We start from the raw sequence: 23,875 nt of genomic DNA on the forward strand, positions 1-23,875 counted from the left end.
TCTCCCTGTCTCTCTCTCTGCGCCTGCGCAACCGCCGCTCCCGGCGGGCCCCGCGCGCGGGAGGGTGGGCGGGGGAGCGGCTGCGCGTGCGCGGGCGGGCTGTCGCTGAGGCGATGGTGCCGGCGGGGGTCTGCCTGCCGTCCGGCCCGGAGCGGCGGCGCCACCGTTAAGGCGGAGGGTAGGGAGCGAGGGTGGCGGGATGTACGCTTGAGAGCTACACCAACAGGTCGGCTCGGAGCGCCGGCTGTCCCGGCTGCGGGGCTCTGCGGTGGCCGGGGCAAGGGTGGAGGCCCCGCGGCACGATGGCGGTGTCGCCCGGCGCCTCAGGTGCGGTGCAGGGGCCGCGCGGGGCTGTGCTGCCTAATGGTAACCCCAGCGGTCTCGCCTGCTGCTGGACTGTAAGGGCTCTAGCCTTGGTTTTTATTCCTAGCCATGTGTGTGGGGGGGGAAGTTTTAAATTTCATGTTGTATTTCTTACAAATAATCCTGCAAGGGGTGATGCAGTTAGGCCTTGGATATTAGACAGGTGAAGGTAGTAGGGTTTGAAGAGATGGAGGTTGTTAATCAGTGTTGTGATGGAATCCAATTCTGTTCAGAACCTGCACATGTATCCAGAGCCATGTGGTCAGCCGATGAAATCGCTGAGCTATGTTACCTGCACTATAGGACCAGACTCCCTAAGCAGGGGAAACCAGATCCCAACAGGGAATGGACTTCACTGGCAGCTGTTGTCAAAGTGGAGTCTGCAACCCAAAAAGAGGTTCTTGCTAGTCCAGGGAATCTGCAGGGTAAGAATGAGTTGTGGGGATTGGGGTGGGAAAGGGGAAGAGGGAGAGGAGGTAGCAGTCTTTGATGCTTTTTCCCCCACCCCCTTAAAAATACCTTTTTAAAAAGAACATGCACCCTTTACTGTCTAGTTTCTGTCTCCACCCAAATTCTTTACTCTTTGTCATTGTAAAAGCTCTTACAGCTTCTGTCTGGAAAGAGATAAGTATAGTGAAATGCTCTTCTTCCCAAACTGTAACTAAGAAGAAACCCTGTATTTGGCTGTTTAATAAGTGGTGAAAGTCTAGGCAGGACCTGGATTCCTAATGTAAACCCTTGCGAAAGTGTGTTGGCTGCTATTTGCTGCCCTTTACCAGACTGCATTACTCCATTCTGAGCTTGTGTTACTTCAGCAGCAGCGGCTTCTTTTCCCTTACTGGCACTGCCATGATGTTGTGCAGATTGTATCCTGTGCTTCTTTCTTAGGGATAGGAATCTTTTCTCATAGGATAGGAATCCTATGCCAGTGTCTGCTGTGTGTCGCTTAGCATATCAAGCTTGTGTTAGCACTCCTGCTATGGGATCATAGACTTTTCCTAGCACTAGCTTCTAATATTTTCCTTATTTCTAGCTGATAATAGTTTCCTTTCTGGAATGTCACATGGGCTGTTTCCCTGTGCCTTCCCTTCTACACAATGTTCTATGTGTTGCTGTACAAGAATGATTGTATGAGAGCAGTGCTTCCAGTGAGAGTTTGTTCAGTTAATGTTGTTTCTTTTTTCAGTAACGAAGGAAGTTGTTGCTATGGGAACTGGAACAAAGTGTATTGGCCAAAACAAAATGAGGAAAACTGGTAAGTATGGTGTAAAATCCAAGAACAGGCTACCTATGCTACCTTCTTTCTTGCTGGTGTCATAGAATCCATGCAGATATCCAAGGCATTTTGCTCAGACTTCTGGATTGAAACCAGATGCCTGAGACCTCACCTCATCAAGAAGAGAGGGGCTTAGGCAGCCAGAGTGGCTGCCCTGAAAGTTTGCTCAAAGACTTCATAAATAAAAGCAAAACAAAGCATAAGCAAAATAATTGTGCTTCAGTCACCCGTTACGGTCTAGTTTTATTGTGGTCTGATGCAAAAGATACCACTGCTGGGTTAGGGTAGGTGTGATCCCAGAAAGATGCTACCAGGCTTTTTTTCCTCTTACCATATATTCTGAGTGTTTCGACGATAAATGTATGGGATAGATACATGAATTCCCACAGCTACCGCATCTTAATATTTATTGTAGGAGTTCCCTTGTTCTGCATATCCATCTTTTTATTCAGAATGTATCTCTCCCCTTTCCTAGGAGAGGGAAGAAGCCATAGTAATTAATGCTGAAAAGTGACTAAGGAGGAAGAACGTGACTGTGTAGGTACAGGGCTTTCTACCTTCTTTAGACTTCTGAGGAGGAGTAGAGCAAGATGGGAGCAAGTGGTTTTGCATGCATCAGTTTTAGGATGTTTTGTGTTCTGTATAACATCCTTCATATTGAAATGAATTAGTAGAGCAAAAGAGAAGAAGCCAAGTTCTGTATCTTAGATTTTTCTGGATGTTTCTTGTGACTTAGCCATCTTAGAAGAGTATTAGTACAGATGTTCTTCTGATTGCTTTAGGAAAATTCTGATTAAACTCTTGTACTACTTGTAATCTAGGTATAAAGAGTCAAAGTAGAAATTTGACTAGAAAAAAGTAAAGCTAGTTCCTCTCTGTTGTTTGTCTTCAGTGATCTTGGGTTTAGAAAACATTTTCCTCTTATAATGTTCATTTATTTTTAAGTTAACTTGGTTGGTAGGTCATGTTAATGGTTAACTGTCAGAGAACTTTTAAATGTTTAGAACTTAAAGATGGTTTTTATCACCTGGCCTTTTATTCCTGAAATATAAGCTGATCTACAGATCCTGTTCTTTAGATACTGCAATAGGCAAACACTGCAGGAAGTCTGAAGAAGAGATGTGTACACCTAGTAAATACCAGAACTATTTACAAGAGAAGCGATTTAAATTGTAGGACATAGTGCAACAAGAAACTTCAACCCAAATCTTGGCAAACACTTGAAATTTTCAGGATGTTATACTTAATCTGAGAACATCAAGATCTGCTATTAAGAACAGACATCAGGAATATTTTGAAGGAAGGGAGTATTTATTCAACTCAAAGGGTTTCACATATCGGAAGAGTTAAAATTTGGTATTTAAACAAGTCTCTGACTTGCTGCAGAGTGAAGACTTTATCTGTCATTTGTGTAGGCCATTGACATCCTTTTGTAGTAATTGGAAGTTGAAATATCTTGGAATAACCTAATACCAATGTTAAACCTTCAAATGCTAACAAATCTGGAGAACTGTCATCTGTCAAATTCTATTTGGTTTGTTTGTCTCCTTTTCAATAATGGTATATTTTGTTCCCATTTGTTGCTTTAGGAGATGTTCTGAATGACAGTCATGCTGAAATTGTGGCCAAGAGGAGCTTCCAGAGGTGAGGCATGAAGTTCAAGTGCTGTTGTTCAGTGCCATTTGAGGTTGGTTGTTGTGGTACAAATGTTTGATACAAATATAATGAAGGAGACAGTATTACTTTTGTTTACACAACAGTTTTATTCCCGTTACTAGTAGGAGTTTTTTTAGCCTAATTTTTTACACTTCTGGGTGGCGTTAAGGCCCTTCCACAAAAGCTTGTTTCTTCCTTATCCTTGTAGAGCCTCTGTATGAAGAAGCAGGATCTGATTTCATGTGACATCAGTTCTGGTCTGACTGGCAAGGGCAGCCTTTTTGCTGTTTCCCACATACCAGTCCTCTTGTTCACATGGGATAAGCTGGTTCAAGCAGCTGAACCAGGAGACCAGTAACGCTACAGAAATAAGTATATTTCTTGTGGTTTGATGCCACTCAACTGGCTCTCACAGAATCAGATGAGTTGCAGCACTGGTGAAAATACAGAGAGGGAGGAGGGGGTCTTAGATGTACGATTTGAGGAGATAGTTAACTCCACTGAATCCAGCCCTTCGAGGTCTGTTATTAGGGTTCCAATGATATGTTTGTGTTTATGGAATATGTTGCATCTCATCTGTCTGTAGAAGCATAACTGGCTGCTCATAGACTTCATCAGGAAAGAACAGGCATCTGGTTTTTCTTGTTTTCCCATGCATCAAAAACTAAGTAAATGTTTCATGAAAACTTTCTTCCTGACAGGTATCTTCTCCATCAAATGGGGCTGGCAATTTCCCATCAGCAATGCAGTATCTTTATTCCGGGAACTGAAACTGGGAAATGGAAACTCAAACCAGATATCATATTTGTTTTCTTCTCCAGTCACACCCCATGTGAGTACGCTGGAGTGAACCAATATCATGGCTCCCACTTGTAGAATCTTTTCTGCCTCTTGTCTTTCTTCGGTCTCTCTTTGGTCTGGAGTTAGTGAGGCAGTAACTTGTTATCAGTATGTGCCCTGAGATGTACTTGGCTGATCCTCCACAAATAGATTTGGCATTTTATCTCACTGGATGCGATTCCTGAGAACTCAGTAAACTCAATATGTTGCTCCTTGTATAGTGGAATGCTTCACTTTAAATAGTAATGGCTACTATTTTCCAGAAACTAACATGCTTGTCAGAGGTCCTGTGGTATCTCCTGGTTGCTTTGCTTTAAGCATTATCTCCTTGGCTTCAAATTTTAGTAAGAAGCATTGACATTTAACACAGTTCCAAAAAACCAAAACAAACCCAAAAAAATCCCACAAAAGCAAACCCCGAAACAAAACAGGAATATACTCTGACAAAAAAACAACAAACCAAAACCAAACTACTGAAAAACAACCAAAAATGCCCCACCCACAAAACACCACACCCCCTACCCCAACCAAAAACTTCTTATGGAACAAAATGCAACTTTTTATTTTGTCATGGAAAATGCTCCTTATATATTTTTTTAAAATAGCACCACAAAGATGAGGATCTATTGGCAAAATATAGAAATGTGACTTCTTTGTCTATGAGCTTATCAGACGTCTTGACGTTACCACACTCTTACCGGTGTGGTGTTCATCTGCCAGTCTGTTACCAGGACAAAGGAGTCTAAGCACTCTCAAAATATGCCTCATCAGTACTTTGCATAGTGAATTAGTTGCTTACGTGTTTTTGTGATTTTGGTAATTGCTGGAGTATGCTGTGATGGTTTTCTTCGTCAATGTAATACGAGAGTAAAATCTACATCTTCAAATTTAATAGCAAGAATAATTTCCTGACTGACTTTTTGTCATAGATCTGTCAGGCTTTGTTTGCTTTGAACTGAGCTTCAGAATGTCATTTTTGGGGCTGTTCTAGTGATACAGATTAAAATTTCCACTGTTATTTGATAGGTTATTCTTTAATTATTTTTTTGATGTTTGTCTTGTTCACTTAGATCAGACTGGTTTTCCTCTGCATCTTCAGCACTGCTTCTAGTCTGTCAAATGCCTTTGACACCTTTTGCTTTATAATTTTTGTTTTAAATAGTTTATTATTTTGTAAGTAGAATGCAAAATTTGAAATTAAGCCTATATTAGCTCACACTTCAGTGAAATCTGATTCCTCATTATACAGGGCAATGTAGTTTGAAAAATGTGTTCTCATAGGTAAATTTTCCTGAGTGCAAACCTGTGAAAGCTAGTGGTAGCCATAATATGACTGGTGTGATGTGTTCCAGTCATGAGAGATGGGGTTTTGGCTAATTTTGATGTTACTTCTTTTGTTCTAGGTGGAGATGCTTCTATTATTCCAATTAGTGAACCAGAGAACCAGCTTTCTAAGCCAGTGACTGAAGATGATGCAGCTGAACAATCGGCAGAGTGTAGAAGGAACCATGATCACTTGGGTCCAGAAGATAAAAGGAAATCAGAGAAAATGGCAAGTAATGATGTAATCAAGAGAATGAAAACAGACGATGGTTATTTTTCCGTAATTACTGAAGACCTGGCTGTTCAGCAAGTATCTGTGGAACGAGAAGATGATGCAGATCCAAATTCTGCCGAGATGCAAACAGCTAATAAGGAGACTGGCTTAGGGAGACCAAAGGTAGTAGATGTCTATAGAACTGGAGCAAAATGTGTACCTGGAGAGCTGGGTGATGCCCGAATGCCTGGGGTAGGGTATCACTGTGTGGGATTATTACGAGTGAAGCCGGGTCGTGGGGACAGAACGTGCTCTATGTCCTGCAGTGATAAACTGGCTCGCTGGAATGTGTTAGGGTGTCAAGGAGCTCTTCTGATGCATTTCCTGCAGTATCCAGTGTATCTGTCAGCAATTGTAGTGGGGAAGTGCCCATATAGCCAAGAAGCTATGCGGAGAGCAATTATTGAAAGGTAAGTGCTCTCCTTTGGAAATCAGATAGTGTGTGTGGAGACAATGAATTATGGAAGACAACAGGTGTCACACAAATACCAGGATTTTGCACCAAAGTGGAAATCTGCATCTGCAGAAAATGTGAATTTACGCAAATTCATGTTTTTGGAAAGTAGCCCTGTGTAGTATGGAGAAAAGGTGACTACTGCTCATGGATCAGACTTGAAGATTCACAAAAGAATGTCCATTAGTTCAGGGTCTCCTTGGTTGTCCCTTTACTGAGCAGTGGGATCTGTTACCCACCTGAGTTTTTCTAGAAACCTTCCAGCAGAAAAAGCAGCTGGAAGGATGCAAACTCTTTTTGGCATAGTGAAGTCGAATTTTTCTTGCCCTCTTCCTGACTTTTGTTTCCTCAAACAGGCTCAAGAAAAGTTTTAATTTATTTGGTTATCCATACTCCACAAAGTCATTCTGAATATCTGTAAGTTCCTTTATATAGAATTGTGTTGGTGAGCAAAAGCAGCTTTCATTTCTTGCAGGGCCATTCCTAAAATTAAACTAAAAAGCCCCAAAATCCATCCATCTTGAAGGCAATCTGACCGAAATGACTCCAAATGAATGCATAGGTAGGCTTTTGAACTGCAGAAGGGGTGTCTTTCTGGTTGTCCTTGCAGACCTTTTTATAACTTCGCCTTAAACTTCTTAGTTCTTCTGAAGCTTTTGCTGCTTTCAGACTTGTAGAAGATGTGGTATTTTAAACTTCTTTGAAGGGAATTGCTGTCTTCTAAGTTTGGATCCCAACTTAAAATTTTCCAGGAGGTTAATACTCGGGTTGTTGCAGATTATTGCATAGAAGTCCATCCCATGTGTAAATTTTCAAAATTGTATTGTCAGTCTGTTCTCAGTAGAGGTTTTTGAAAACTGCTGTTCTAAAGCTTTTACTGTATCGTGTCCCTTCAGGTGTGCTGCCCAGCCCACAGAAACTGAGCTCTAGACCTAACACAGGATTGCTGTGCAGTGGGGAAGTACATTTAGTTTTAGAAAGCCAAATGATATTTGACAACCAGATAAAGTCATGATTTCTTGTCAAGGCTTGTTTCATTTAGTGTTAATTGTCACTTTGTTGCTTTTTGAGCAAAACTTTGTGCTTCTGGGACACTTAAAACTTGCATGTGAGCTAATACCTCTCATAGGTCTGTTCCACCACTTACATTCACACTCATTTGGATGTGCAGAGGTTGAATCAGTGCAACAAAGGAATCCATAAGCGTTAGAGAAGAGTAAATGGAATTAAGCAGAGTGGAGGGAAAGGAGAACAAGAAAGAAACTTGGGAGCTGAACCACTCCCTTTGAGAGGCGGTTACTAGACCAGTTCATCTGAAAAGTTTGACTTTTAATAACTCCTTTTCTTCATAGCCTTGCATCCTTCTAGGATGGTTACAAAAGACGTCATAGTATATTAATAGGGGAAACTCTAGCTACCTCTCCAGAGGAGCTTCCTGGATCATCTGTTGCTCACTCCATAACACATGGGACAAGAATTTGCCCAGCCTCATTCGTCTTAGGTTGCAAAGTCAGACATCTGACAATATGAAACTCAGTCTTAATTCATTCGTGCTCTATGTAAATATTATGATTATTAAACATATGCCATTTTTCCCTCCTCATATGTTTCTAAACACATTTGGTGTGTAATGCTAACTAAAAGTTTCTAATTTAATATGATTGACTATGTAAATACTTGATTATTATTATTATTTTTATTTTTGATTGCAGAAGTATATTACAATTTTTATCCTGTGTACTTTATCTCCATTGATTATACTATTTTTAGCTAGAACATTTTAAAAATAAATTAATTGTTATTTTTCTGGGATGGACAAGGTCTTAGTAAACTGTGTGGCTTTGTTTTTTTAACAAATACTTTTTTGAAGGGAAAAATGTCCTCAGACCTCATTGTCTGTCTTCTATAATTCACGTTCAGTTCTAACGTAAAAGTAACATGTTTTAGATTACGAAGGGAAATTGCACAAAATGGGCTTGTTTGGGAAGACCAGACTTAAAACGACTTGCATTTTTCCGTGTCTACTTTAGGTGTCAGCACATCTCACTTTTACCGGATGGTTTTCTCGCTCAGGAGGTTAAGCTGCTGCAGTCGGATCGTGGGTTTGAACACAGCCGCCAGGCAATTCAGGAAGTTCAAGCTAACAGCAAAATAAAGCTTGTTCCGTGTAGTGCAGGTGAGTTCTCTTGGGCTAGTTGCGTAACTGTGTGCAAAAGTCCAAACAGGTGGGTTTAATGGTTTCCTATAAATGGAACATCATTCATTGCCAGCGCTAGAGGCAAAGTGTGACTTACAGCATTAAATAAATTTCAGGCCAGAACGTAATTGTTAATAATTAATAATATTCAGCTCAGCCTCTAGTTTCCTGTAGGGAGTTTTCAGACTGAATAAACACTTGGTTGATGTCATTAAGAATGTATAATCTGAACAAAGACAGAAAACAGCCAGCGAGAGCAAAAGTTCTGAGGGCAGTAAGAAAACAAAAATATCAAAAGACTTCTTGTTTTGGTTAGTTTCAGATTCTCCTTGGTAACGAAGAGAATACTTGACATGCTGAGTTATACTTGTAATTGCTCCAGAAATCTGTGAACGTAGAAAGAATACAGAGTAGTACAGTGTAAAGGTTTAATTGATAGAGATTTTGGACATTGCATTTTTTGTCATGGCGATGAATGAATATGCAAGTCACGTTTTGATTTAGCAACATGGTCTCATTTGGGTAAAAAAAAAACCCAATGGAACTGCCACTGTATGTGTATGGTTAAAGAGTTTCTTTAAACTTGGACATGCCTACCTTCTGCTGTTGTATACTTTTTTTCTGGCGTAACTGGAACTGGAGGTTATTCTATTACAGTAGAGCTGATGATAAAATGGAATAGAAACAAAGGGTTCCTTAATGGAATTCAGATTCATTAAATTGGAGTTATTTACAGGTGCCAGGAAGGAAAAGATTTTGATTCTGTGAGATAGGAAACAAAATCCATCATTGAAAAATGGTGCCAGTTCACTTAGCAAAAAAGATCTGAAGCCAACTGTGACTAAATTCTGTGTATGCCTTTCTTTCTGTACAGTTACTCAAATATTTATGTTAAATAAAGATGCTTTATAACACTTTTTTGCCTGTATGAATTAGGTTAGGTTGATTTTTTTTTTAATTTTTTTTTTCTTGAAGAGGTGAAAATAGAATAAACTCTAAATTCAGGGCTGTTATGCTGAGTATTGAAATATGCTGCTTGATAGGAACATGTTAACTGGTATTTTTAAAGAGAAAAACGTGTTCCATTTAATATTTTGAAGTTTGTGATAACTATGAAGAATTAAAAGAATAGCAAATGTTTTCATTTTCAAGTAAATTTTTGTCTGCTTGTCAGAATCTGGTATCTCCTGACCAGGTGGTTTTAGATACTCCACACATGGAAGGTTTATTGTTTAATGCTAGTTGCATGTATTTAATGTTATTTGATGTCACACAGGATTTTAATTACTAGAGTGATACAGCATTATACCTAAATCAAAATGCAAGTATGGTTCACACTTAGCAGAGTACAGCAGTTGCAGCATACAGCTGAATTATAATGCAAATGTGATTAACATAACCGGTCTCCATAATACACTTTATAATATGTACCTTTGAGCATCTTGAATGGCAAGATGGTATCATGGAGGAGGAGAGAAGCTGTGACAATTGTCTTTAGAGATAATGTACATACAGTGGTTTTGGCTGTTAGGAACACAGAGAAATGGGAGAACTTGGGGAACAAAAATTGTCTCATGGGAGTAGAAGTTAAAGGAGCTGTTGTTAGGCTATGGAAGGACAGACTGGGCATGTCAATCAGTTCTTACTTCTGTTAGTGTGCTACTGGTGCTTTGCCAGCTGTTTGTAAATCTATAAGGTATGGTGTGCAGAGTTTCAGTGTTAAGAAGTTTGCAGTCTATGATGGTAATAAGGTGACAAGAATGGGGTAAAGAATAAGGTGGTTGGCACTTGCTGTGTCTTCCAACAAATTATTATTATTTGACTACTAGTTAACAGCATTTTTCAATTAAAGTCTAGAGATACTTGATGTATGCCAGTTATCAAACACAAAACTATTTGGAGTATACAATACACAATAAAATAATACCCCACAATAAATTATTAAGGAAAACATAGAGTGACTGGTACAAGTAGCTTGGGGGAGTACTTCATAGCCTGATTCTTTGTCAGGACAGGATGTACAAAAGGAAGCAGAATCCCCCTAAAAAGGAGACAATTACAAAGCTGGAGGCCAAATATTTAGAGGCATAGATTCTTGAAGGACCCGATTAAGATGAAAGCTCTGTATATGTGTGTTTTTTTTTTTTTTTTAATTCAACAGAATTTACCTGTTCTTCTAAGTACTGGAATCCTGGCCCTAGAGAGCCATGCTCCTCTTCTAGCTTGAATTATTTTGGGAAGCAGCATGGGATCATATGAAGACATACAATGAAAGGAACTGTTGAGTTGTTCTTTTGTGATAACAGCACCTCCCTTATTCGTAATCCTTTCCTCTACAGCTATCAGTTGGAGTGCAGTCCCTGAGCAACCTCTGGATGTCACCTCAGATGGCTTCCGGCAGGGAACAACTAAGAAGGCGATTGGGAGCCATCAGAGCAGGTGTGAGAATATTGTGATATCTGGATGTATATATCTTGTTAGCACATGTGCCTCTGTCAGCTCATGTGGTGTGTAGTGCCTTGTCAGAGCAGAAAGAAATCAAGGGAGTGGGAGGAAGGGGAGGGAATGTGGGGTAAGGAAGAGTTCCTGGGTAAGGGAGAGTTGGAATGACAAAAGTTCAATGAGGATTAACAAGTTTATCCTATTTCTTTGTCGCTGTTGATTAAAGAGAGCATTGTAGACAATGGTGGTAGGAGACCAAGATAATTTTTTACTAAAAGACAGTTTATTAATTGGTGAAGTTAGCAAAAATTTTGCTTCGTATCTTTTGGGTTGATGACTGAAGGAAATGTGTGTGGTGCAGGTTCTCTTTTTACAGATTTCTTTTTCGGTAAGAGGCCAGCTGACCTGGTTGTATGATTGTTAAAAGAGTTGCTTTGCAATGTGCCTCTTTGCCTTCAGCTTTGATAATGTTATGAAATCCTTGCAGCAGATTCTTAACACAAAACGTGTCACCTTGCCGATTGTAGTCTTGACACTGTGCTCTTTAATAAACATCATAATCTTCTATCAGCTATTAATATTTAAAGAAACAGTTACGTATTTTTCTTGTGGTTGAAAGAAATTGCTTGTAAACATCTGCACACAAATTTCTCCATCTCTCTCCACTTTCTTCATTTTAGGTGAGGTGACCAAAATTATTATTGGCCTGTGGAAGCTCAGCTTGAGGGTTGGGGTCATATTTTGACTGTTGGCTACTTATACTACCAATTTATCGATGGTCATATTGTTCATTTTTCCCAGACTTTCTGGGAGAAAGAAGATAATCCTGACAGTAGTGAATAAAATAAGTAGAGCTTAGACAGTTCTTGTGGAGAATTCATTCACGTCTGCAAGTTGTGCATTCTCCACTTCTTGAAGTTAGGCCTGACTTGACTAAGTTTATCCTGGTATATCCTAGTATTTCCTGATTTTTTTTCCCCTGGAAAGAAGAGGACCAGGAGCTTTGTTGTTTGTGACCAGTATTGGTGTCTGGTATATTGTTAGCACAGGTGACCTGAGTGACTGGGTGTGTCTTTTGAAACAGACTTTCTGTGCACTGTAAAATATTAGTATTCTGTATGTGATGTGTAAGGTATTCCAGAAGACACATGAAAGATGAAACAACAGTGGGCTTCAATTTATTACGTTGCATTTGTGTACCAGCTCTAAATGTTTAGAGCCATCTACTACCTACCAGTTTGTACAAAACTGTAGGAACTTAATTATTTGAGAGATCCTCCTCTCTTTTTTTTTTTAACGTGTACTCGAAATTCACTAAGGCATTCCAAAGTTATTAAAGAGGGCCAACAAGACTGTGTGATTGCAAAGGTTGTGTTTCTTTAGGAAATCAGGATTAAAGATGATGTCAAGGAAGAAGTAAACCATTTACACTTCCCTGATAAATGGTCGGAAAAGGAACTTTTATCATGAAAATAAGGAATTTACAGCCTTATGGGGGGGTGTTTAACAATAAACAAGACTTGTATTTCCACCTTGGTTTTTTTCCCCCTCAAGAAATGTCAGGGTGATTTGGTGGGGGGTGTTGTTTGGGGTGCTTTTTTTTTTTCCTCCCTCAATATGCCAGATAACACTAAGTATCAAAGAAGGTAAAGCTGACTGACTAAAAGGAATTTGTAGGTAAATGTCTGATGTGTGCTTTTGTTAATGCTTAATTAACTAAAACACCGAAACCTGGAATATGAACCTTTGACGGATTAACATGAAGGTGAAATCTTAAAGCATCTTCGCATGCCAATTTTGGGGTCCTTAAAGAACATGCTAGCAAAATAGAAAGGTTTTTTGTGATTGGTGTTTTTTTCAATGCTTCTGGAGAATCAGCTTGCACATGCTGGAGAACTGAATCAGTCATTGTGAAGGCAAGTGTATAAAGAGAATTTAATTAGAGAAAATAGCTGGGGCTTTCAAAACCAAACCCTGGTTTATAAACAGCTGTTCTGGTTGCCTTCTTTTTGGAGGAAGAAGAGGGCTTAACGTTAATAGAGATGCATATGGTATTTTCAAAAGACCTTTCAAGCTTTGCCTCACTTTATTTTTTGATAAGCCTCTTTGTACTAGCTGCCCTGCAGCTGTTGCTGAATGTGTCCTGGTCACCATTGTGAATAGGACAGCATTGTTCCAGGTATTTCTGCTGCTTCTCTTATTTGTTCTGAATAACAGAAAGTTTGCCAATTTGAACAAGCCTTTGAAGTCTTTCTGTGCTTGTATGATCAGTTCTGGGACTAGTCCTTCTGGCTCAGCCTTGCTGTAGTTGTGAGCTGATGAAGGTGCAGTCTCACACAGATAACAATGTGGGGATATTCAGGTGTTCTTTCTGCAGTGTTGGCTGGACAATGGGGGCAATGCAGCTCTTTGTCAATGAAACATTTAAAATGAAGGGAAAAGGCAGGTGGGCAGTTTAGGTGGGGTGGGAAAAGTTAAATTGTGGGTAACCCTTTATATTTGTTGAGAAGTGAACATAATTTTTCTTATAAAAAATGTTCAGCTGGGTTGTACTACTGTGGGCTGTAAGAGGAAGCGCATTTCTAATTTATATTTTCGATCAGAATTTCTGATTTCCTTTTTTCTTTTTTTTTTTCTTCCATCAGATCCAAGATCTGTAAAGTGGAACTCTTCCATACATTCCAAAAGCTGGTGACAAGTATTTCACAAGAGGATCTACCAGACACTCTCCGGTAAAGACATTTCCGTTATATTTAGAAGAGTGAATTTTTCTTAATAAAACTCAAGAATACTGTGATGATAGCAGAAGCTGCACATGAATCTCACTTTAGATAAGTTCATTGTTAAAATTTGATACTTGAAAAATACAGCATGTGCAGGATGGGCTAGGGGGACTCTTTGTGGTCTTTTTAGTCACCTCCTTGGAGAAATACCTACTGCATCTCATGTGTTAATGACAGACAGAAGAAATTGCAGGTGGTTGGTTTGTTGGGAGTGAAAGTAAGAATTGGAGGCAGCTGGTCTCTTTGAAGACTGACTACTTTTCAAAAGGGTAAACTGTGTTCCTGATCAGTGAAGCCTTTTCCTTCTCTGGTGTCTACTGGATACCTCTGGGAGCCTCTTCAACTTGCTATCTTGGCAGAAAACCCTACTTTTTGGGGTTTTTTCCTGGGTTAAAGTGGTGTTTGAAAGTGCTGGTGAACAGCTGGGGAAGGAGTGGAGAGGGAGGTGAGAGGAGGAAGTAGTAACGTTTTTGAAAATGGAAACTCTTAGATCATCTGCCTGCAGCTTTGTACCCTTGATGGCTTTCAAACCCCCCCATCCCAAAATTGCCATGGCATTATTGATACCTGGTTGGTGTTTAGTAGTTATATCAAATGCCACTACTTTGTTTCACAAGAAGGGTTTGATTAAAAAAGAAATTTTAGAAAAGTCTAGGCTGAAGTTTTTTTTCATCTGAGTGTATGGAGTAAGAGCTAGTAAGGTGAGATAGTGTGTAGGGCTCTTTCTGCAATACGTATATTGCATAGATGGAGGCTTTCTGGAAAAAACGTAAAGAACCTTTTGTGTGAGGAAGACATACTTGGAGGTTTCTTTTACATTATTAGAAACAAATTTTGTTTACCAGACTGGAGTTTCTTGTGGTAGTCATCTGTTCTGGCATTTCATTACGTGCATTACGTATTTGGTGGTGTTGCAGCCCAAATAGCTACCATAGAGCAGGGCATAGCTTCATATACACAGAAACTTACCTCTCACTTTGTCTTAGAGATTCTGAGAGATGCAGAAGGTTCCAAATGCATTGCCTTGGAAAGTTTATTTTATTTTAGTCTTATTTCCAGGTATGATTTCACCAGCTCTGGGATGCAGTTATACCAGCTGTTGAGCTAATTTAACTGCTCGTAGCTGCTGCTGGGGATGGCCCTGCAGCAGTTTCTGCTGCTACTGGCTGTAGATTCCTGTTTTCTCTCTTCTGTCTGTAGCACTTTCCAACTTCATGGTGAGGCAGTTCAACTAGCTAATGTGGCAGAAAACAATTTCCTTGTCTTCTGTGTTTTCTCTCGAAGTAATGAGCTGAATTGGCTCCTTTCTGCTTTTCATGTTACTGAGACATCTGGTGTCTACTGGATACCTCTGGGAGCCTCTTCAACTTGCTATCTTGGCAGAAAACCCTACTTTTTGGGGTTTTTTCCTGGGTTAAAGTGGTGTTTGAAAGTGCTGGTGAACAGCTGGGGAAGGAGTGGAGAGGGAGGTGAGAGGAGGAAGTAGTAACGTTTTTGAAAATGGAAACTCTTAGATCATCTGCCTGCAGCTTTGTACCCTTGATGGCTTTCAAACCCCCCCATCCCAAAATTGCCATGGCATTATTGATACCTGGTTGGTGTTTAGTAGTTATATCAAATGCCACTACTTTGTTTCACAAGAAGGGTTTGATTAAAAAAGAAATTTTAGAAAAGTCTAGGCTGAAGTTTTTTTTCATCTGAGTGTATGGAGTAAGAGCTAGTAAGGTGAGATAGTGTGTAGGGCTCTTTCTGCAATACGTATATTGCATAGATGGAGGCTTTCTGGAAAAAACGTAAAGAACCTTTTGTGTGAGGAAGACATACTTGGAGGTTTCTTTTACATTATTAGAAACAAATTTTGTTTACCAGACTGGAGTTTCTTGTGGTAGTCATCTGTTCTGGCATTTCATTACGTGCATTACGTATTTGGTGGTGTTGCAGCCCAAATAGCTACCATAGAGCAGGGCATAGCTTCATATACACAGAAACTTACCTCTCACTTTGTCTTAGAGATTCTGAGAGATGCAGAAGGTTCCAAATGCATTGCCTTGGAAAGTTTATTTTATTTTAGTCTTATTTCCAGGTATGATTTCACCAGCTCTGGGATGCAGTTATACCAGCTGTTGAGCTAATTTAACTGCTCGTAGCTGCTGCTGGGGATGGCCCTGCAGCAGTTTCTGCTGCTACTGGCTGTAGATTCCTGTTTTCTCTCTTCTGTCTGTAGCACTTTCCAACTTCATGGTGAGGCAGTTCAACTAGCTAATGTGGCAGAAAACAATTTCCTTGTCTTCTGTGTTTTCTCTCGAAGTAATGAGCTGAATTGGCTCCTTTCTGCTTTTCATGTTACTGAGACATCAGATGAGATGAACTTAGCCAAAGTAAGCGCACCCTGGTTCTCTAATTATTGGATCTTGCTTGCTTTTGAGTTTTGTGAATTAAAGATTGCAGTTACCTTCTGTGTCTGTAGAAGTTTCTCATAACTATTTTAAAGTTCTCATGTCGACATGAGCCATGTTATTGCTGGAATTGTTTCAATGGATAAGTAGAGATACACTTTCTTCTTAATTCAGTTTTAAATATAAAATTATTAGCCTCTTTTGGGTGGGAGGTTGTCCTCACTCGTTTAGCCGTTATATTTTTCTCTGGGTAGAGTGTGAGCTGGTGCAGTGTTGGGTAGGTGATTCATTGTGCTGATCATGTGCTGCTTACATAAAGTTACTTCACCTCAGGGCTTTTCTGGACTCCAGTGGCTTTGTAATTTCCTTTGACTTTTTTGTCCTCTACCATTTTTCTGTCTGGGCTTCTCCTGACAAAGTCCAGCTGATCTGCAGATGTGGCATCATTTTTAGGCTGCACAAACTCTATACAGTAGAGGTGCTAGCTCACCAGTCAGCTTGTCCAGTTGCTTTCCTTTGAAGTCTTTGTTTTTCCTACTCTTTACTTACAAAGACATTTTTTATTTTGCTTTTTATTGCTGTTTCCTCCTCCTTCTCTTTCCCTTTCTACACAATATTCTGATATGTTTTCTTCCTTTTTCTTCCTTTCCTCCTTGTGATCTGAATTCAAGTGGACTTCAGATAAGAAATTCTCTCATTGTTTCCTCTAAACTCCTGTGCCTTTAACTGTTACCCAGTTTAGTATTTTCTTCCCATTAAAATGTATCTTGTTATCTCCTCCCACAAATGTTGGCTCTAGTGCTATACTGCTGCCCAGTTTCCTTTTCCCACTTTGCCCCTAAGTTCTGCCCTACCTCTTCTAGTCCACTTTTTGGTCTCTTGCCTCCCATCATTTTGCTCCATCAAGGGAATCTCATTCTATAGTCCTTTCAGATTTACTGAACGGTTTGTCTTGATAGTTGTAGGGTATATTAGGACAAGCATCATGCTTTATTTATGCTGTTGTCCACTGTCAGACTTAGGATATGGGGGCAGTTAAAGCTTCATGTTGAACTAGTATACTGATCCTGATGTTCTTTTGTTTTATTCTTTCCTGTGTCTAAAGCTGCTTCTCCTGTTTTTTTGTGCCTTCCTTTCTTCTTCATTCTTTACTTCTCTCCAAAGGATCAGCACAGGCACTGTTCAATTGGAACAGGTAGAGAGCATACTGAGGGCAGAACTCTGCCACCTCTCCTAAAATGCATTTAGGAATTTGTGGTGGTGTAGCTTAGCTAAGATGTTAAGCATAACATTCAGCAGTTGGGGCTTTTTCAGGATTTAGCTTATTTGCTTTTAGCTGAGACTGTGAGAAGGTGGTGTTTGGCTGGCATTAGCTACTCCTTCACCAAGAACCGATAGGGCTGTATTGTGCTGTCCCACTTTCTTTCTTCCTTTCTGACAAAATCTATGTTCTCCATCTCCTGTGCCTTACTTAAATTCTCACTCATCTCTCTAGCTAGTCTATCTAAAATGTTGTTTCTTTATAACCTCTTAACCTTCACCTGCCATGCTTCATTCTTTTCTGTTGATTCCCATTGTGTTAATGTTTTGAAATGAATTGTACATAAATTAATCTCTTTTTTTCTTGTCATGTTTTCCATGCTCACTGTCAAAGGAACAGTGACACACTGTTGGGCCGTGTTGTGCCATTGCTAATCCAAACTGTTGTGTAAAAACTTCTGCAGTATTACTGTTGTTTGCAGATCACTTAGTGGTAATATGGCAAAGGAAGTTCTTTACATTGTTTGGTTTTTTTTTCTCTGCTGGTAGGAAAACCCATGCCTTGTTCATCACCTGAGAAGTTGAAATCCTTCTTTTGTGCAAGGTGTGGCTGGCTGCACAGTCCTTTGTTTGAATCTAAGGCAAACTTTGTAACATAAACCTGCCTTGAGTTTCTTGCTGGGCTTGTTAAACGGATGACTGATCCTCTTTTCTCATAAATTGTAGTTGGGAGCCATCATAATTCAGGTTGTGTTTTCTTCCAATTTCTCATTCAGTCTGCAGTACAGACAATTCCAATTCCAGTGACACCTAATTAGAGGGGGCGGGCAGTTGTACAGAGCAGTGCAGGGACGTTCAGATGGCTTTAAGACTTAAATATCTAGACTGAAGTATAGAATGTTTGTTTGGGCTTCATATTTAAGGCTATTTGCCAGCGTTCACTTGTGAAAAACAAAAGGATTCGGCCAGGTGACCACTAAATATTTCCTGCTGGAGTGGCTGAGGATGATTGTAAAGAAGTGTCGGCCTAATGAACGTCACTGTTCTGGGAGAGGGGCAGTTTCACTGTTATGGCTGTTCTCCAATTGCAAATAAACCAACCACATTTGGCAAACATTTTGTTGCAATTTTCTGGTCCCTTCTCAATTTTCATTTTAAAGTGTGTACATTAAACAATTCTTGTGACTGCAGAGAGGCCTGCAGGACAGTTAGGTCCTCTGATCTAAGAAAACCTTTTCTATACTGTGAGTCAGATGCATGTTAGGTCTTTGCCAGATTGAAGAACCTTTTATTAAGTACTACTTTCTGCCCCATGAAAATACTTTTCTGTCATAATTATCTCAAGACTTGATCTTTATTTTTTTGACTGTTTACTCTGTTGAGCTTCTACATCTCTCCCTTTATGTGATTCATTTTTTCCGCATCTCAGATAACATTGGAAAAAGCCACAAAGCTCATTTGCCAATTTTTCAATACCATTTTGAAAATCTGGTCTTCCAAACTAGGTACAGCAATGCCGTAACAATCTTCCAAATGCTGCAAAACCTTACATTACTGTTAAAACTTATATTTGAGTGGAACTCACTCATGGAGTTAACTCGTCCTGGGACTTTGCTCTGTATCTTCTTAACAACTGGTGTCAATTACCGAGTTTGCCTGCAATGACTGCATTTTATCTGAAGCACTGAAGAAGATACTAATAGAAGAAGATAGTAATAGAATGAGGCTAAGTATGGTTTCCAGAGCCCCTATCGTTACGGATTCACAACAGATTTTTGTATTCTGAAGATCTGTGAGCTTTTGCCCTCTCAGATGCGATTTATTAATTTTTGCACAAGAGTAACGTTTTGGTTGATGCTTTGTGCTTACGTCAACATTTTTCATGTGTGATATGTCTGTAATCTCAAAAGTGCATTGTGGGTTGAATGTACATGTTTGAATATGAGGTTAAAGGTAGGGTTTGTTGCCGCGAGGGATGTATCGTAGCAGCGTATTGCTCTTCTTTGCAGGCTGCCTTGCTTGTGAGCCCATTTCTGCTCAGCTTTGCACAAGGCTGAGCACACAATGTTTTTAAGCATAATGTTGTTTTGCTTAAGGCTTTTTCCAAGAGTGTGATACCTTACAGAATGAAATCTGTGGATCACCTCTGATGTCTCTGGCACACACCCATCGGAACCACTCTGTCTCTCTTACACAGTAGCGTAGGGGCAAGATTGAAACAGTAAAAGAAAACACAAAAGGAATGTAGTCAGACAGACCTGGATAGGCTGGAGATTGTATGATTGTACTGGACTTAGCCTCGGGCAGCAAAATAGTGTTCACTTCTGCCAAAAAAATGTCACAGGTTCTTCATTACTAATGCCCAGAGCATTAATGGCCAAACCAAAACTGAGATACAGTCAAATCATGTGAGGTTCTTAGCCGAATGTATTGTCCTTTGAATTTGAAAGCATTTTTCTTGTGTAGATGTTGAAAATTTCTTAAAAGCTGAATGCAGAAGTTGAGCATGAATTCAATAGATCTGTTTGGTTTGGCAGCTATTTGGGAAGCTGATTAAAATGTAGTTTTCTGTTGCATCCACTGTTAAATCATGTAGTGATGTTGTCTGCTTGGAGAATGAGACACTAAGAGGCTGCGGTCACACGTGCTCTGGAAGCTGCTACAAGAGGGAAAATACTGAGCTGCTCCTAATTGTCTATCAGCTTTTGTGCTAGCTATGTTTTCCCTTACTGTCTGCTATAACAGTTTCCAAACAAAGGTCTGTTGGAGTAATCTAGGTTAGAAAAATCCCATATGTGTTTTAGTTAAATTGAATCAGACTGCCGGATATGAGCTGAAGAGCTATTGAATTGCCAGCAGGTTTAGTAAAAATAGCAAAATTTAGCAAGGAAGAAATGAAGAACAGCTAGGCATTGGAATCTTTCTCTTGGCTTAGTGGCAGGTGGAATACATTTATCTGTATCTGGATCTGCAACAAATGCAAGGGAAACAGCTGTTTCACCTTTAACAAGATTGAAGCAGTCCAAAGATCTGTGTCATAGAATTCTTTTTTTTGGATCTTTGACCATCCTAAATGTGACCTTATAAGTACAAGTACCTGCGTTTTGAAGATGTAAACAGCATCTCATATTAGCTATTATATGATAAAGGACAAGTATAAGTGATTAGATGCATTTATAGTGAAGGAAAGGGTCAAAATCTTAAAGAAGTATGTCAGACGTACTTTAAGTGCAAGAAGCATGCTAGGGTAAGAGGATTTCTTCCCAAAGAATGATTTGGTCATTAACCTTGAGTCTAAGTACACGTATTGCTCCTCAGAGAATGGTTTTGAGGTGGAGGAGAAGGTGCAGGTGGTTTGTCCTGTGTCTGAGGTACTTATTGGAGTACCCGGGAGAGGAACAGCTTGCTTATGCTAGAGATTTGGAGTTGGTTGTGGTGGGTTGACCTTGGCCCTTCTTGGACCTGTGGTGTTTCCTGAATGCTGCTTATGCACGTAGTTGCTGCTCTTTTGCCTGTTCAGTGATGCTCCTAAACCACGATCCACCATTAATGGGGGTTCTGTGACTCTTCACTGGCCTGGTGGAGTGGAGTTGCAGTGAGCCCTTCTGTGGGAGTCCCTGCTTTCCAGAGCAGCTCGGAGGTTGGTCACCTAAGGTCTGCAGGATATGTAATATCTCATGGCTTGCTATGTATGTCACTGTGCTCTAGAAATACATTTATAGCAGAATGCTGAATGCCTGAAATACAGCTTCTGATTGCTGTTATGTTTTTTTGTGATCTGTTGGGGGTTTTTTTTGGGGAGTGGTGGTAGTGGTGATCAATATCGCCTTTGAGCGTGAAAGCCTGTTCTGGAAGTTAGTGCAGTAGTTCTCAGATTTCTTTTAGTTTAGGGTTGCTGTAGCAGCTTGGCTCTTCCTCTTTCTTGATCAAGGTCATGTTGCTTATGATCTTTCCTTCTTATTCAATCGAATGTATAAACATTCCGTGCCACATGTGGCTGACAGACTGTTTGGCAAAGGGAGACAGCAGAGTCTGGGAAAGGAATGCAAAGAAAGGGGAAAAAGTCTTGATGAAATTGCCTTCGAGGCACTTGTGTTCAGATACTCTGGACCTGAATTTTCCTGTTTTGAAAATCAGTGGTATAATGCACTCAGCTGAGTGACCAATGGTTCTGCTGAGACTGGGGAGAGCAGGTGCTATGTGAGGAAAGGGAACAGAGCACCAAAACTGCCGAGTCTCTTTTGCTTTAGGGAGAAGATTAAAAAAAAAATTTCCTCTTCTGTCACGCTCTTCTCCATTATTTTGTGTTGGAAAAGAAAAACTATCCTGTTCATCCTTGTCCCCCCTTCCCTTCCAGACAGCAATCGTATTCATTCTTCTAGCAAAACAAGGCTACTTTCACCCAATTCAAAGCACCTATCTCTACCCACCTTTTCTGCTTTGCTTCATATTTTTTTGCTATCGTGGAAGTTTTCTGAAACCTGTATTCATACAGTCAGACACTGACACTTCTGTTTCTGGAGGAGAGTGTGCATGAAGCATGGCAGAGGAGTTGGTTTGCTTCCTTCTGTAAGGCAGCTGACAAACATCTACATACAGTAGCTTCAGGGCCTGGGTCCTTCCAAGTCTCCCTAGAACCTCAAGAGAATTTCACTTAGTAGCATGAAAGAGCTCATAGGGCATCATCATGTTCTTAGATGTTTGATTGCTTTTTTTTCATGTTGTGACACTACATCCAATAGGATAATGGAAATGTTTTCGTTGTTGTGCATTTTCTGTCAGGATGAAGACCCTAGAAACCTACTGGGACTACAAGGAAGCTGCGTTAAATTATCAAGAAGCCTGGAAAGTGCTGCGTAGCCAAGCCCTGTCGGGTTGGGTCAAGAATGCCAAGGAATACCTCCAGTTCACATGAGAATACACGTGACTGTGTAAATCCAGCAATAAGTGCACAGCAGATACCTCTGCAGTTCAAGGGCCAGGAAAAGATGTCCTGTAAGGAGACAAGAGTGAAAAGGAAAGCAATTTAGAGAAGTCTTTATTTTGGTTGAGTTGAAGTCTCCTTTTTATTGAAATATAGAAAAAGATCATTGCAGACTTAAAGTTCTGAGCTACGTGATACAATATGCCTTCAAAAGAAAAGCAGCAGTGATGTGCTGTCCTCGTTATCTGAGGACATGATCGATGCTTCCATTGCAGTGGACTGTGGCTGAATGTCAACTGAGATTGAAGCAGTGCTATGGAAGAAAGGCTGTCGTTGTAAAAATTTTAGTGTTGCTTTTTTTTTTTCCACTCTTCATAATGTTATGGTTGGTTTTGTGTTGCTGGGACAACCCTAATGTATAGTAAGTAATATTTTTATAACTTTTGGCTCTCCTTGTCTGGTGCCTGAAAGAATTTTCCGTGTCCCCCAGCCCCATTGCTTCTAACTGGAAATACTAGTTATTATTAAAGGGTCTTTTTTTCCACGAGTCCTTCATATAAGCTTCCATTTACTAAATATAGCAGAAGAGTGCTGGGGAGAAGGTTGTGTCAAATAATACCTCTTATGACATCCCGTGCATCTCTCTTAATTTCGGGACTTTGCCAGATACCCCTCTAACTGCTTTGCATCTGTTGGAAGGAAATAAACCTCCTGAACTACCTGGTTCAAACCCGTCAATCCTGTGCAATTCCAGGCAAATATTTACCTACTTTAGAGTGTTTCAAGCACTGTCCATCCCCCCGTCCACCCCGTGATATGTGGTTAATTAAAAGCAGGGATGCCTTAGCCATTTCTGTCACTGTTTCCTGGCAAGTGTTCATTAATAGCCTGGCAAAGGTGGAGATGCTTTGGGGGAGACTGGAAGTAGTCTCTGGCAGTCTTTGCCTTTATGCTTTATTACCAAATAACATCTGCGTGGCCAGACAGTCGACACTGAGAGCTGGGGGAAAGCAGCGGGTAATTCTCCTTAAACTTTCTGTCCCAATTATTGCTTCTGTGAGCAAGTTCAGGACTATGTAACTGCTACTGAGCACGCTGGCTTTTTGTACTTTTTCTATGGTAAACTACAATTCATAAAATACTTGGACGAGGCAATGGCAAGATGAAAGAAGTGGATAATTTAGAACTTCAGAATTCTTTAGTGATTTGAGCTTTCTGTTCTTTGGTACCTTACTATAGTTTGGGATTTGAAAAGCGGACATGGCAGTTCTCCAGCCAGCCTTTCCAGCCAACCTCTTGAGCTACACGTGGGACTGAGCAGTACATATCATCTTACTTTCTGAGAACTGATTACAGCAAATCCTTTCACTTCCCACTTGGATTGACTTGTCAAATAAGAACAGTTCTCTCGTACTCGTTAAGTAACAAAGATCTTAAATTCTGTGTGTGTAAACCTGTCCTCTCAAATCCATCCACTAACGCGCAGGAAGACCGGTTGTATTGGTAAAGGGGGAGTGATAGTATGTGTTTGTAGAGGGCAGGGGATTATGGAGAGCGGTGACTTGCGTGAGTCATCAGGGGATGAAAAATGGCCAGATGCCACTGTAGAGGGGCCACAGGGTGAACTGCTGAGGAGGAAATGGTAGCAGTTATTGTAATTGAGCAAATAGCATTCCAAGGGCAGACT

The 23,875-nt window shown here is 40.2% G+C and overlaps 1 protein-coding gene across 6 annotated transcripts; it reads left to right on the plus strand.

The window, feature by feature from the left end:
- Positions 1 to 102: 102 nt before the first annotated feature.
- ADAT1 (adenosine deaminase, tRNA-specific 1) lies at positions 103 to 22,735 on the plus strand. Of its 6 annotated transcripts, none has more exons than XM_014942319.1 (10): positions 103 to 178; positions 597 to 788; positions 1,550 to 1,618; positions 3,229 to 3,283; positions 3,997 to 4,127; positions 5,539 to 6,142; positions 8,217 to 8,362; positions 10,723 to 10,822; positions 13,471 to 13,557; positions 22,047 to 22,179. In XM_014942319.1, exons 2-10 carry the CDS (start codon positions 620 to 622, stop codon positions 22,177 to 22,179), a joined length of 1,494 nt encoding a protein of 497 aa, XP_014797805.1. In that variant the 5' UTR covers positions 103 to 178; positions 597 to 619. The 6 variants fall into 6 exon arrangements, with proteins under 6 accessions (XP_014797805.1, XP_014797806.1, XP_014797809.1 ...); XM_014942320.1 differs by lacking the exon at positions 103 to 178 and adding an exon at positions 185 to 398; XM_014942318.1 differs by lacking the exon at positions 103 to 178 and adding an exon at positions 193 to 327.
- The last annotated feature ends 1,140 nt before the right edge of the window (positions 22,736 to 23,875 follow it).

Source organism: Calidris pugnax, unplaced genomic scaffold (genome assembly GCF_001431845.1).
Source record: "Calidris pugnax isolate Ruff unplaced genomic scaffold, ASM143184v1 scaffold28, whole genome shotgun sequence".
Taxonomy (NCBI): Eukaryota; Metazoa; Chordata; class Aves; order Charadriiformes; family Scolopacidae; genus Calidris; species Calidris pugnax.